General features: G+C 48.0%; 1 protein-coding gene across 3 annotated transcripts in view; it reads left to right on the top strand.

The window, feature by feature from the left end:
* Positions 1–15,000, top strand: part of sept12 (septin 12) — a 50,317-nt gene that overhangs the window by 7,095 nt on the left and 28,222 nt on the right. The window contains exons 1-2 of one of the 3 annotated variants that reach the window (XM_031565703.2): positions 1,527–1,611; positions 11,792–12,040. In XM_031565703.2, the coding sequence (XP_031421563.1) occupies positions 11,836–12,040 (205 nt within the window). In that variant the 5' untranslated portion in view covers positions 1,527–1,611; positions 11,792–11,835. Of the gene's footprint in view, positions 1–1,526; positions 1,612–3,971; positions 4,341–11,791; positions 12,041–15,000 lie in introns of those variants that run through there. The other 2 variants (XM_031565697.2, XM_031565714.2) reach the window with 2 other exon arrangements.

The raw sequence follows: 15,000 nt of genomic DNA, 5'->3' as shown, positions 1-15,000 counted from the left end.
GATTAAATATTGAATGTAAAATAGACAGCTTCCCCGCCGGGCGCAGAGGTCATTTTGCGATTGTCGCATTAATCAAAAGGCACTTTCCCCCCCCCCCCCACTTTAACCCCCTTCCCTTGACAGGCTCAGAGAGAGGGAAGATTTCCCAACACAACACAACATAACAACCACAGGGGATGTGTGCTGTGGTAAGAGGCAGCGGCCGGGGCCCGGCATCAGGGGTGGATTAGAGCGGTTTAGTCTAGTCCCAAATGGGTGTGGGGATCTGATGATCAGGCTCTAATGCGGCCCGGACCAGGTCCAGATCTGTAACAGAATCAAAGGAATGGGTTGTTACCGGAAGCTTCTGTTGGAATGGGTTGTTACCGGAAGCTTCTGTTGGAATGGGTTGTTACCGGAACTTTCTGTTGGAATTGGTTGTTACCGGAAGCTTCTGTTGGAATCGGTTGTTACCGGAAGCTTCTGTCACTCACCCCCACCCGTTTACTTCAGCAGGCCCAGTCACCTCTCTGACAGGGAAGAGGAAAGTCGATTTGTTTCTGTTTTTCATTTGGTGTTGTTGGAAACAGAACTACAGAAGTACCTCTCTCTCCCCACCCTCGCCCTCACCTTGGCCAATTCACACCCCCACACCCCCCCCCCCCCCCCCCACGGTAGACAGCCTTGAGATTAGATTTAGGTTTAATACTTCACCGTACACGACTCAGACAGTATGGCAGGATCATTGCAGAAACATCCAGGGAAAGGGATTGTGTCCAACATTAAGAGTTTAAGAAGAACAAAAAAGACCGGTCTAGACAGCGCCCGCAGTAAAATATGAGCCACTGTATCATCGTAGCGTCTAATAGACTGCCTCCTGTCATTGTCTAATGGAGATGATCCTGAATGTACCTTGGGCAAAACTGTCTGATTTGATCAAACTATTGAAAGGAAGGATTATCACTATCTCATTACACTTCATTGAGGTCAGCGCGCTGTAGACAACGCAGACTTGGCACGAAAGCCCTTTTCTTAATATCTCCGCCTTTGTTGCCCACACAAAGAATGTATACTTTAGCATTTGCTGGGGCTTACAGTGAAGACAGCAGTGCAATTTGTCCTCACTGACTGAGTGTTAAAAGTGAATGAAGGGCAACTTCATCAGTACCCTTACATAACCAGCTATTTGCAAATGAGAGTCTGGGTTGATTCTTGCGCTTCATTTAATTATCGCGCTCATTAAAAAAAAAAAGCTTAAGGAAATGGCTAAGCCCTCTGAGTCATGCTAACGCGTCTCTCCTGCCAGTATGCCCTGCCCTTTTCGCGAGTGGCAGATAACTGTTTAATGAGCAACCAGGAAGAGAGAAAGAGAGTGAGTGAGTGAGTGAGTGAGTTAGTGAGTGTGTGAGAGAGAGACATACAGACAGAGAGAGAGAGAGAGAGAGAGAGAGCCCCACGGATAAGGAAGTGCATCATCCCCTAAGCGTGCAGCCTATGGCTGGAACCAGACACACCCACCCCCACAGCGAGGCCCTGTGCGCTGACATCCTGAATAGTTCTCAATCTGCTGAGCAGCAGCGCTTGTGGCCTGCCAACTCCATACCGGCCCGGGCCTCTCTCCACTCTACCAAGGTAACAGCAGGCTGGGGGGCTGGGGGGGGTCAAAGTAATCATGACTAGATTAGGTTTATTGATCTTGAAGCTAGATTTGGATATTGATTTTGAAATCTGTCTCTTCTTGTCTGTTTTTGAGCATTTGTCTGTGGCTGGCTTGTCATGTCATTTGGGATGTGATGATGGGGGCCAAGGGGGTTAGTGTGGGTGAATATTTGTGTGTGTGTGTGTGTGTGTGTGTGTGGGGTGAATATGTGTGTGTGTGTGTGCGTGTGTGCGTGTGCGCGTGCGCGTGTGTGTGTTTTGGTGCCATATCCTGTTCTGGCTGTTGATATGAGAGCTGAGGTGTCTGAATGTGGACTGGTTTCTGCGTTTAACACATTTTTGTCTGGGACTTTTGGAGGCACAAACACACTTGCTGACACAAACACACACATAAACACATACACGCACCATACAGATACACACACACACACACAACCCTGCTGAGACAAACACACACATATACACATACACACACCATACAGGCACACACACACAACCCTGCTGACACAAACACACACATATACACATACACACACCATACAGACACACACACACAAGCCTGCTGACACAAACACACCGGGCATCTTGTGAGTATGTGTGGAGAGGCCTGCATTGTACCGGCAACAATAAGAGCCTTTTGGCCTCTGTCTCAGCAGGACGGTGGGGCCCACAAGCTGTCAGGAACACACACACACACACACACACACACACACACACACACACAGAGGCACACACACACCATACAGAGAGACACACAAGCACTTTCACACTTAAAGCCACACACCACAGACAACCACTCAATGCACACAACTCTCAATGCAAATACACACACACCTACACACGCACACACACTCACATATATACTACACGCACGTACACAGACACATACACACACACACACACACACACATTCATATTCTAGAAGCTACTACTGTGCAGATGAAAAAACAAGGGCGAGAGATTGACCTTCCTCTCAACTGCGGTGAGAGCTCTCTGAACCTGAAGACTGGTGTGTGTGTGTGTGTGCGTGTGTGTGTGTGTGTGTGTATGTGTGTGTGTGTGTGTGTGCACTGAGGACTGGTGTGAAGAGTGTGTGTGTGTGTGTGCACAGCAGGATAGAGCTGAGATGAGCTGAGGAGATCTCACGATAGAGACACACACCTGCAGACCTGTGTGTGGAACATGTCCCTTCTCCAGTGAAACTGAACAGACACACACTCACACACACACACACACACACACAGGGCTGGACAGGCTCGCTGTGATGTGGCCTGTTTAAACACTTCTGCTTTTAGTTTAGTCTCGATCTGTGAAACATTCAAAGATTCCCCAAGGGGAAAAATACACACCCATCTTCCTTTTTGGGATGGGATTTTTTTTTGTTTGAAGCAAGGGATGCTTGCACAAGAAAGGAAGATTGAGTGCAATACCTTAAAAAGCAGTCCAGCCGATCCTGCATGGTGGTTGGAGATCCACCTCTAAATTAGATTGTGTGCTTGGCCACATCGCCTTCCTTGAAGGCGTCCCTAGCATCAGAACAGTCAGGCCTGGTCAGCCATTAGCTTACTCTGCCAGCTAACCGCTATATTGAAGAACTACACAGAGTTATCAGAGGGTGCCCATCTCCTTGTGAAAGGGAAGCTCATTTGTTTTAGGATGACGGTGCATTGTCTCATTACAAACAGGACACGTGCTTACAAGCTGTCGCAAGTGCGTGTCACACCGCCAGGCATTCTCCCGAGCCCAACAGCTCTGGCGTGACAAAACGGCCCGCCGTTATCGTCAAACGAGGGACTGAGCTGACGGGTGACCTTTAGATATTGTTCCCCCTCATTATGTGAACTGAATAAATAGTTAGCCCTTTTTCTCTGGGGTTCGTTTATTGTTGCTGCCCATTTTTTGATGAGTCTGTGGTGGTGAGGTGGAGGCGGAAGGGGGGGGGGGGGTGGGGTGGAATGTGTGTGTGTGTGGTGTGGGGGGGGCGGGGAGTGGTGATGGGAGGGGGGGGGTGCAGTTTTCAAAGAATCACAGCCTTTTCTTCAAATGGATTTTATAGGTCAATTACTTATTAGGTTGGTTCTGTTGTCTATGGGGTGCCTGCGTCGGCAGCCTGAAAGCAACAGCAGTGGTGGTAGCAGCTTCAGTCATGTGCACGTGAGTCTGTGGGGAGGATGACGGGAGTCTGGAGTGTCTCTGTGTGTGTGAAGAGAGTGTGTGTGTGTGTGTGTGTGTGTGTGTGTGTGTGTGTGTGTGTGTGTGTGTGTGTGTTGGGGGGGGGGGGGGGGGGGTGGTGATGGGAGGGGGTTGCTGCCGAAAAGAAGTCCTCTTTTGGATTAGTGGAAGCTTCTTGGCGATCTGCATGTGAATGAACTGGGAGCTGCTTTAACCGTTACCCCCGCTCTCTCACTCACAGAGGGAGAGGGGGAGAGAGAGAGAGAGACAGACAGAGAGCGGCAGAGAGAGAGAAAGAGAGAGAGAGAAAGAGAGAGAGAAGGGGGGGGGGAGACTTTAGGTGCATCAGCTCCAGAACCAGCACTTGTGTGTGAGAGAGAGAGCGAGAGAGAGAGGGGATAGAAGTTGAGGGCAGAGGAAGTGAGAGGAAGTATCAGTGAGTCTGTGCACTGGGCCACCCTGTTTCCCTGGCGTGGGTCAGTGGCAGCGGACGCACAGTGCTGTGGATTGGGTTTTATTCATGAGAGAAGGTAAGAATCTTTTTCTTTTTTCTTCTCCGCGCCCCCCCCCCCCACCCCCTGAGGCTCCATGTGGTAAACTCTGTGCCTTAGTGCGAACAATGGTGGCTGACAGGAACGGTCCACTTTAGTGGTGGGAACAGGGGGAGGGGAACACACACACACACACACTCTCTCTCCTTCTCTTGCTCCGTCTCCATCTCTCTCTCCATCCCTCTCGCTCTCTTTCATAGACAGATGATGCTTTTTAATTTTTTTTCAAAACGATTTCTTTAAAGTCTAAGTCTTGTTTTTCTTTCTGGTGATCCGTGGCAGGGGCCAGGGTTCGGCCATGCTTTGTGACAGATACAAACTTTCTGCCATTTTGAATGAGTGCTGGGGCTTTGAAGCTTGTCTCATTAGCTCTGCTTATCTGCATGTGAACCAATGCGAATGACGTGCCCCCCCCCCCCCGTGCTCCCAGCCCACAGTTTAGCATCCAAATGCTTTTAGTGCCCAACTGAAGTTAACTTTGCAAAATAACCTCAAAACCTCATTCTGAAGTAAATTAGTCTTGTTAGCAGTATTTTCTTTGCCGTTACGCATCGGTGGCCAGAAAAGGTCATATTTATTTTCTGAAAATAACATATCTAAAGGGGATATTTTCACTTCTTCACTCAACGTTACTACTAGTCGTTTCTGTGGGAGTCTTAGCCTTAGAAACGCCGAACGCCTGATTCTTCATGTCAGCATTAGTGCAGAAGGGAGGACTGCTGGGAGGTGTAGACTCCCTTGTCTAATTTGCCTTAATGCCTGGGCTTAGCATGCATGTTGTAATTACCATTAATATGGTGTCAAGAGAATGAGTGTGAGTGAGAGTCACCAAGCCATGCCAAGCAAAGCAGCAGAACATGTATGCATGTGTTTGTGTGTGTCTCTCTCTCTCTGTGTGTGTGTGTCTGTGTGTGTGTGTGTGTGTATGTGTGTGTGTGTGTGTGTGTGTGTGTGTGTGAGAGAGAGCATTGAGGGAGGAGAACTGCTGAAAAGAAATTCTCAGAATAGCATTTAGCTTCGCAGGGGGGTCAACTGGATGTGAGTTAAGCTTCATTAGCGTGATAGCACCACTGTTGTCTTCCAAGTGTACCTCTCACATTTTCAAAATTAGCCTAGCACACATCTTTCACATCCAACCTAGCCATATGCACAAAAATAGGAATGGGTTGTATGTTTTTGTTCGTAACTATGATTGTGCTTTAATTCTGTGGAAACAACCCTCTACATCCCACATACTAATCCTTTAACCTACATTAATCTGCTTTGACCTAAAATTGACTGAAAATGATTGATGACATGGGTTAAGATGAGGCCGTGCCACTGGACGACGTCAAACGCCATCAGCTCTCTCAGAGGAAGGCAGCGTTCTCATGAGCTGGCGCTCAGTAGTTTGATTCCCTGATTAGCCGTGTTAATGAGTCATTATAATATCATGAAACGGGAACAATGACATCTCCCCATCTGGACACACAAAAAGACACTAGCAGTAGAGTTGGCAGTTTAAAAAAAAAAAAGACTATGCTTGACTGATGAAATTTTCCTGCAGGCAGCAATTTTGTAACAATGTGAACCACTGCAATGCAAACTACTGCTGAAAATGAACTCTGCACAGGAGGTATCTCTCAGCTATATCAGCTGACTGGAGAGAGACAGCATCTCTAACCACAGGACATTTTCCCATTACAACTGCTTTGTCAGTCTCCAAGCTTCCAGAACATTCCTGGCCCTTGTTCTGGGCTTTTCTATTTGCTTTTCTCAAGGCTGTGTCTTCCCCAGTCCATCCCTATTACCGGCTCCCCATTCGTCTGCTAGGGTTAGTATTTGTCTGAATCCATTAGAGAGAAAGACAGACAGAGAGAGATTGAGAGAGAAAGGGAGAAAGAGAGAGAGAGAGAGAAAAATAAAGAAAGGGAGAGAGAAGGGACATGTTGCATACTCTTTGCCTAAGATGGATGGGTCTTTCCTTTGTGTTTCACTTTCCTGATGATGGCTCAGCTTTAGTGATGAGACTTGGCTGTTTTGGGGACAGAGAAGAGAATGAATGTCTCTTCCTGGTCAGGGCTTTTTTTTTTAGTTCTGCAGAAATGGGGCCTGTGAGTTGCCCTGAGGAACTAGAACTTAGCGGAGAATGGAACCTGTGAGCGTCCCTGAGGAACTAGAACTTAGCGGAGAATGGAGAGGAACAGAAAGCCCTCTGTCCTTGCCTCTCAACCGCTGCTGCTTTCGAAGTGAGACGGCCAGGCCGGCGAGGCCTGTGGCTCGCTACTGGTAGCATGTCCTGAATGGCTCAGAACCGTGGCTGTGGGGGCTTGAGGTCAGCCAACCACACGAAAGGCTTGTTTGAGCTGCTCCATTGGCTTGGCATCACCTGACACCTCCCGTGGTTCCAAGCGGTGCAGCAGGTATGTGCCCCTGGTAGAAAAGCACCCAATAGGAACCTGGCGGATTAGTTCCATGTTGGTGGCCACGAGAGGGATATTTATAGCTGATTAAATCCACTCGACAGGTTGACTGGCACCTTGCCCAGCTCTGTGCTCCTTGACTTAGACTGAACACGAGCTATCTGTCAGCCCAGAGCTCACTAACCAACTACCATAGCAGACTCAGTTAGCAGAGGAACAACGGCTAGCCCATGTTAGCTTATCTGATCATATCATTCATATGATAACACATATAATCAGTGGCGCTGAGAGTGAACTGGAAAGATGAGACTTATATGTAAAAAAAAGGCGAGGGTACAAATGCCACTTCAGGACACCAGTGTTTCCCCTGTTTATCTTTTTTGCTGAAAAAGGTGAAAAAACCTACTTTTGTGTATCCTGTTCGTGAGCCGTGTGGTACTCTGTGGTTGGCTGACAGAAACTAGATGAACAGATTGAGGTGATGTTTCTGTTTCTTTTTTTTTCTCTGGCACACAACTGACGGTTACTAACACTGCCATCTTTCAACGTGGCGGCAGGCGTGATGCATCTGGAGCCACTCGGCTCTACGCTGACTCACTCAAAGTTTCGCCCGTCAGTCATCTGTCCGCCGACTGTGTGTGTGTGTGTGTGTGTGTGTGTGTGTGTGTGTGTGTGTGTGTGTGTGTGTGGCTGACTCACAGGACTCTGCAGGTTGGGCCATCATGGTGAAGGCCTAGTCACCTCCAGCATAATCAGCCCTCACTCACTCACTGCCTCACCCTCACAGCTAAGCTTGGCTATCAAAGAGCTGTGTGTGTGTGTGTGTGTGTGTGTGTGTGCATGTGTACAGGGAGCATGAATCAGCCCCAGTCAGCTGTCATGAAAGGTAGTGTTTGTTGGGTTTTACCCCTTTAACTCCGTGTTACCTATTCCTCTGATCCACGTGAGTGAGAGGGGTTCCGACTGAGAGTCAGCGCTGTGACCTCTGACCTCTGTCCCTGCCGAGACATCAAAGAGCCGTCGGTAGCAGTGAGTCAGGTTTTAACAGCTGAACAGCATCCTCTCTGCCCTTGGGCAAGAGGCTGTTTTGCAATAATGTACTTTTTTTCCTTGTGTAAAAAGGACCCTCGTGTTAGTAAACAGGCCTTGAAGGCCGGCACAGTTTTTTGACATTTAGAGGCCTTCAGACTAAAGTGCTGTGTTTCCAGAGTACATGTTAGCTCTCATGTTAGCCCAGGTATCTCGCTGTGCTCTCTGTAATTGGGGGTTTTGATAGCATACTGTCCGCTTGCTGTTGCTCTCTTATCTGTCTCATTCTGTCTCTCTGTGTCTCTTTGTTAGTCTCTCTCTCTCTCTCTCTCTCTCTCTCTCTCTCTCTCAAAAAGGTTCTCTGAAAGCTCTGTCGTTTTGAAGTATAAAATCTGCTTAAGGGCTCTCAGCACTTTTTTGGGGAACTTTGAATTTTGCTGACAAGGAAGCGAAATGTAATGGACTGTAATGTGTATATTGATGTATGACTGTTAGTGTGAGTGTGTGTGTGTACCAGTGTGTGTATTTCTGGTGTGTGTGTGTGTGTGTGTGTGTAAGTATTGTGATCGACTGTAATGTGTATATGATGTATGAGTGTAAGTGTGAGCATGTGTGTACCGGCATGTGTATTGCTGGTGTGTGTGTGTGTGTGTGTGTGTGTGTGTGTGTGTGTGTGTGTAAGTATCGTGTATGGGGTGCACACATGTGTGTCTGGGTCAGAGTGCCCATCTTATCTGGCTCCTTGTTCACCACATAAGCTCCCCTGTTTTAAAGAGCTCACTAGGATATGCCTCGAATCCATGACATGTGCCTTCAATTTACTGTATTTCCCAATAGCTACTGGTGTCAGCTTAGGTTAGGGTTGTCCACAATATTCTATAAGAAAACTTTATGTCTGCAGTGGGTCTGCAGTGTAAGCTATACATATCAGGTCATAGATGATAAGGCTTTCATATAGATGATAAGGCTAACATCGAGTAAATATAGTATGAATGATATCGGTGCATGGTCAGGGACTTGTCAAACAAAGCCATTTGTTTCCTTTTCTCAACATTCCACTGTTATTTATTTGTACATATCAACACGGAAAATCCCTTTAGTGTCGACACACCCTGTATGTTTAAGCCTGGGCGACTGCACTAGCAATCTGACGAGGTGAGAGAAGCCTTTAGAGTTGACTTGTACATTACAGTGGTCCTATTTCTTCCCTACTCTGCTCTTCTGGCCAGAGTAGCACAGTACAGCATTAGAGTAACGCGAGGGACAGCACAATGATACTTCCTATCGATATGTACAGGAGACAGGATAAGAGCTAGGGGTCAAGCTATAGCATAGAGTATGCTACATGCTAAGCATAGAGTATGAATGTGCTGTTATACACCGATAATAAAGGTGTTAAATTGCGCTTGATGGTATAGCAAGGATGTTGCAAGGATATACCTTAAGATAAAGTGTTACTGAACGTCCTCCCCAGCACCACATGCTGTGCCACAAAGAGCCCAGAAGCTGACAGGGAGAGAGATCGCATGGCTCCACCAATCCTCTTAGAGGCCCGACCCCGCGCTAATGCAAGGCTGCCTGGACCCCATGCTACTGCACCAGGGGGATAAGCCCCACATTAACCGCATAACACCCGCATAGACTCCTTTTACTCGACTGCAAAAAGCAAGGGATTGGAGCTTGATGAATGGGAGAGCAGAAGTGACCGTTTTTCCTGATGGTCTATCTTTCTGCAGATTCTTACTGTAGAACTCGTTCTCCTCCTCCTCCTTCTCCTACTCTCCTCGCCTCTCCTTCGTCCTGTTCTACTTCTTCGTCGTCATCGTTGTTCTTTTTTGTTAAGCTGTAGATGTAGGAGGCCTCCCAACAGTCACATTCTTAAAATCAGGTTTACTGTGTTGGGGTTTTGACCAAACTCAGAGAGTGTATTTCCTGCTTATTTGTTGTTCAACACACCTGCGCTACAACATATCAGGAGGCTAATGGTCTCGACTCGACTACACTGAGACAGAGCAGAACTCTGACGTGCAGCAGCAGAACAGAAATGCCCAATGCTTTGTGCTAACCTCAAACAGAGGCCATGTTTGAATTGGGTTTGTTGGAAGGGAACAGTAAACAGTGAAAACCAAACCACACTGGCATTCTGGCGTTTCTCTCTCTCACACACTCTTTAGGTTTTTACTCTTTCACTCTCTCTCTCTCTCTGTGTGTGCGTGTGTGTGTGTGTGTGAGTGTGTGTGTGTGTGTGTGTGTGTGTGTTTCTTACCCTTTCTGAGGTGTGAAAGCAAAAGCCCTTTTAACACGAGCTCTTCTCACACACACGTTCAGTCCCGCGCCAGTCACCCATATTCCAGAGTGGGAACAAATAATTCCTTTACCTCCCTCCCTATTTTTCTAACCTTAAGGTCTTATCTTCCGAATCCGTGCACAAGTATGGACAATCCCGCATTCCACCCTCTCATTATCTCAATCCGCATCGCGATCCTCCACCTGATTCCGCTGCCTGTCACTCTTCATAATTGGCATTAATCTGCACCTGCCAGCGTTCCCTGTGTCCCTCCCAAGCGAACACCAACCACAAACACACACACACACACACACACACACACATCCCAAGCGAACACCAACCACAAACACGGCATAGTGAAAACCAAGGGACAGAACTTAAAAAATGTAAGCAGACATCTCTCCGTCGGGTGGCACGTGTCCTAATGAAGAATGCATCACACTGATACTACACATTACTATGTTATGAAGTCGGTGTGAGTTCCTCAGTCATCCTTCGAATACTCATCGTGGGTGGCTGTAATGGCGTTCATTTGTAGGGCGTTTATGTGACGAGTTTCTTAAGTGTAAAAAAGTGACTTAGATGCGAAAGATTGCAGAGCATAATGTAATTGTAAGTGTCAATTAGTGATGGGACGTAACACCACTAGTTTCATAAAACAGTCTGTAGTTCCTCTTGAGGTTGTTAGAGTGTTTCAGAGGTCAAGAATTTCCAGCCATATTTGTTCTTTCCTCCATCTTGACTCCGAGTGTGTTTTAAGAGAGTATGTGTGTTGGAAACTTCCACCTCTCTTATGACGACAGTTTTCTTTTGTTTTCTGTGTCTTCTGTTTCATCTGTCATACATAGCCTTATTTTTGCATTGTGATTGCGGGTGTAGTCTAGTATCATTGTGATTGCTGGTGTAGTCTTTGTTTCTTTTCTAAATATTCCTAAATACACCGCAGCATGATTTCATCTCTTTTGTTTTGAGCTCAGCCATACTGCTCCTGCCCTCTCTCTCCTCCAGTCTCTCCTCTCCTTCAGTCTCTCTCCTCTCCTCCAGTCTCTCTCCTCTCCTCCAGTCTCTCCTGTCCTCCAGTCTCTCTCCTCCAGTCTCTCCTCTCCTCCAGTCTCTCTCCTCCAGTCTCTCTCCTCCAGTCTCTCTCCTCTCCTCCAGTCTCTCTCCTCTCCTCCAGTCTCTCTCCTCCAGTCTCTCTCCTCCAGTCTCTCCTCTCCTCCAGTCTCTCTCCTCTCCTTCAGTCTCTCTCCTCTCCTCCAGTCTCTCCTGTCCTCCAGTCTCTCTCCTCCAGTCTCTCCTCTCCTCCAGTCTCTCTCCTCCAGTCTCTCTCCTCCAGTCTCTCTCCTCTCTTCCAGTCTCTCTCCTCCAGTCTCTCTCCTCCAGTCTCTCTCCTCTCCTCCAGTCTCTCCCCTCTCCTCCAGTCTCTCCTGTCCCCCAGTCTCTCTCCTGTCCTCCAGTCTCTCTCCTGTCCTCCAGTCTCTCTCCTCTCCTCCAGTCTCTCTCTCTCCTCCAGACACACTCAGAAGCACCACTGAGCTCTGGCTGGTGATAGGTTGGATGATATGTGTCATATGTCAGCGCTAACCTTTGAGTGTGTGTGTATGTGCGTGTGTGTGTGTGTGTGTGTGTGAGTGTGTGTGTGTGTGCGTGCGTGTTCCCCTTGTGTTGACCATGTGTCTTTTTTTCTTCTTCTGCTCCTCCTCTTCTGACAGATACGGTCCAGGAGCTGCAGCTGGAGCTGGAGGTGCCCGCTCAGATGGAGGAGAGGGAGAGGGAGGTGGAGGAGGAAGAGAGGGGAGAGGAGGAGATGGAGCAGCCCCCCTGCACCCTGACCGAGTCAGGCCCCCAGGGCCTCATCCAGGGCAAAGACCTGTTCGGCTACGTAGGCATCGAGGCCGTTCTGGACCAGATGAGACGCAAAACCATGAAGGCCGGCTTCGAGTTCAACATAATGGTCGTGGGTGAGTTGGCCAGTTCAAACACGGGGAAACACTGTTAATCATAGACGCTTAATGCACGGATAGACAAACAGACAATTTTCCTACAGGAAACTTTCTCTGAGTCAAATGGTCTCCTTCCACCTATTCTCACTTTAAACTTGTGTTGTTGGCAGGCCCATACTCTGGGTGAGAATGGTTGGTTTTCTGTGTGTGTAAGTTAGCAATCAACGTGAGATGAGCCCCCCAAGCCATAGGAGGTTTAATTGTATCGCTTAAATGGCACATAAAGCAGACCACGTACAGCACATACAGGCATCAAGCCGTTAGCTTCTTCGCTAACTTGAGAGCAGTGCTAACTAATACAGCTCATCAACTCTGGTGGACCTTGCTGGTTGGACCCACTTTCCTGTTAGTTAGCATCCAAGCTGAACTGGCGATCCAAAGTTGTTGGACTTGTTTTTTTCATGATTTTAAATCATCTTTGAGTGTGTGCACAAAACAAACGTTTGTGCATCTAGCACACTCTAACAGCAAGAGCTACTGCACAGGGAATGCATGTATTTGGCTAGTTGTTGCTAACTGGAAACTTAGAATCTTGTTGTTTCCTGTTATCATTCTTGAGATACAATCAGATGAACTGAAACTATAATGTCATCACTTTGCACGAAAGGTTTATTAGTCACTTTGGACATTAACTATACCTACAAGGCACAATTAGTGCAAAATGCACAAGGCACAAAGTGTACGTGCGGCAGAGGTAAGTAAGTCGTGGGTGGTCTTGGCGTGAAGCTGTCACATTGATCTATATGCTTGTGGTTAAGCTCAGTGACCTGGTCTACTGCTTTAACAGCAGCATGTCACCCGACTTGCTCTGCTAAGCCCTGGCATTCCACGCTGTCTGTAAACGTCGCCTCACCCAGTTCATAAAGCACATTCAAACACGCTTCAGGTTCGGCCTGCGCCTCTTGTGTAAGAACCACGGAGCAGCCCGGGCGCTAAATGCTGCTGCTGCCGTGTGCGAACGCCAGTAGCGTCGTGCCTTGTGTTGCACCAGGTGCTTGAAATAGCTAGTCCCTACAGCAGACAGGGCAGACAGCCGAGACCACACAGCTGAAAAATGAGAACGCCAGGGCTTCGCCCGTGTGAGGTGCCGTGTACCTGACGCCTAATCCTCGTCTAAAAAGGCAGACCAACTGCCTCCGGGACTTGCTGTGGTCTGCCGAGACACGGTTTGAAAGCCTGTAAGAAACATCACTGTGGCTTTTTTTTTTTTTTTTTTTTTGGTCTGCGGGAGGAAACGCAGGTGAACAGGAAGCCAAGGGCAAGGGCTTAATGCAGAGGGAAAGCGGAAACGCTGAAGCTACTAACCCCCTCCAAACGCTTGAGCACCTGGGCACCAGCATTAAAGGTTATTAGCCTCAAAAGGCCCCCAAAAGTACAGGTAATGATACTCTTTAGTTGTTGTTGTTATTGCAAAGTACACTGGGGGACTTTTTTGGGGGAGGCTGGGGAAAAAGCCCAAACTATAATAAACGAGTGACAGACTGCACAGATGCGTCATGGGACTGTCTCTGGCTATGTCTGTCTTCTAGAGTATCACAAAAACCCACGCTAATTATACCATTCATTCCTTGCCTCTTATCATATCACACGCGGTGTGCGGAGAAGCCACAAAAGAATTTAGCTCATGCATTTTCGCCTTACTTTAAGCCCATCCAGTATTTATACTGTCCCGAAAAGAATTTATTTGACGGGCACTGCTGTAGGTGAGGTTTGCCATGCTGCCAGAACACAACACCACAGTGCAACACGACAGAGAGGCTCATGCCAGCGACTGTTAACTGACATGTTGGCACCACAGATTGACCAGCTGTCATTTATGTGATAATAAACCTCACGTCATTTCCTGCCCTGGTGTTTATTTGTTGGTTACAAGCATTTGCCTACAGCACTTACTGGTCTTGTCAATGAAGAGCTACTGATGAAGGATTAGAGCTTGATGGTTGGACACACACACACACACACACACACACACACACAGACACACACACACACACACACACACACACACACACACACACACACACAGACACACACACACACACACACACACACACAACCACTATCCTTTCATGCCAGCTGGCTTTGCCCAGGTCTACCTGCTGAGACAGTATTGTTCATCCAGCACCAAATCAACCCGCCCCCCAGCAGCAGTCCTGCTGGAAATGTGCTGGATGCGTGCCCGTTTCAAAATCGCCACTCCACTTCAGCAGAGCCAATCAGGACGCTCAGGCTCCCTGGCCACCGTGCGTTCCCAATCCCCATTGGTGCAGTCGGGGGGGGGGGGAAGAGGGACAGACCGCTGTGCCATGGCTAATTAAACCACCCTGGCGTATTGTTGTGCTGCCGTTGGCCTGTGAGGCCCCGGCCAGATTGGACGGCAGCGTAGGGGCAGCTCAGGGTGCCACCTCAGCCAGCTGGGATAGAGATTTATGGGAGAGCATGCACAGGGTGTGCAAGGCCCCCGTGTTGGACATTCAAGGCTGTCCTAATCTTGTCTGAATGTTTTTTCTTTTTTCTGTTTCTGTTTCTGCTTTTTTTTTTTTTTTTAACTTCTGTTCTTCTGTAATTTTATGCCTGCCAAAATTCACACTCCGAGACTCTCTTTCTCTCGGTGTGTCTCTCTCTCACACACACACACACACACACACACACACACACACAAATGTTCCTTTTTTTGAGCTGCTGTTGAGGTTCCAATGTGCCGAGTGTGCTTGAAAACCTTCTTTCTATTTTGCACAGCCAATGAGAAAGAACAACCCTTTGAGACTTAGTTACAGTCACAGCTCACAGAGGACAAGACGTTTTTCTCCTTCTATGCAAATGCAGACCTCAGGTGCCAGTGCTTCCTTTGCACACTAGCTGTAGCTGATGCCCCCCCCCCCCCCTCAACCCCCCAACACTGACTGGGAGGATGCCTG

Source organism: Clupea harengus, chromosome 1, assembly GCF_900700415.2.
Source record: "Clupea harengus chromosome 1, Ch_v2.0.2, whole genome shotgun sequence".
NCBI classification, from domain to species: Eukaryota; Metazoa; Chordata; class Actinopteri; order Clupeiformes; family Clupeidae; genus Clupea; species Clupea harengus.
The sequence above is the reverse complement of the archived record's forward strand: the minus strand, read 5'-3'. Positions and strand labels throughout refer to the sequence as shown.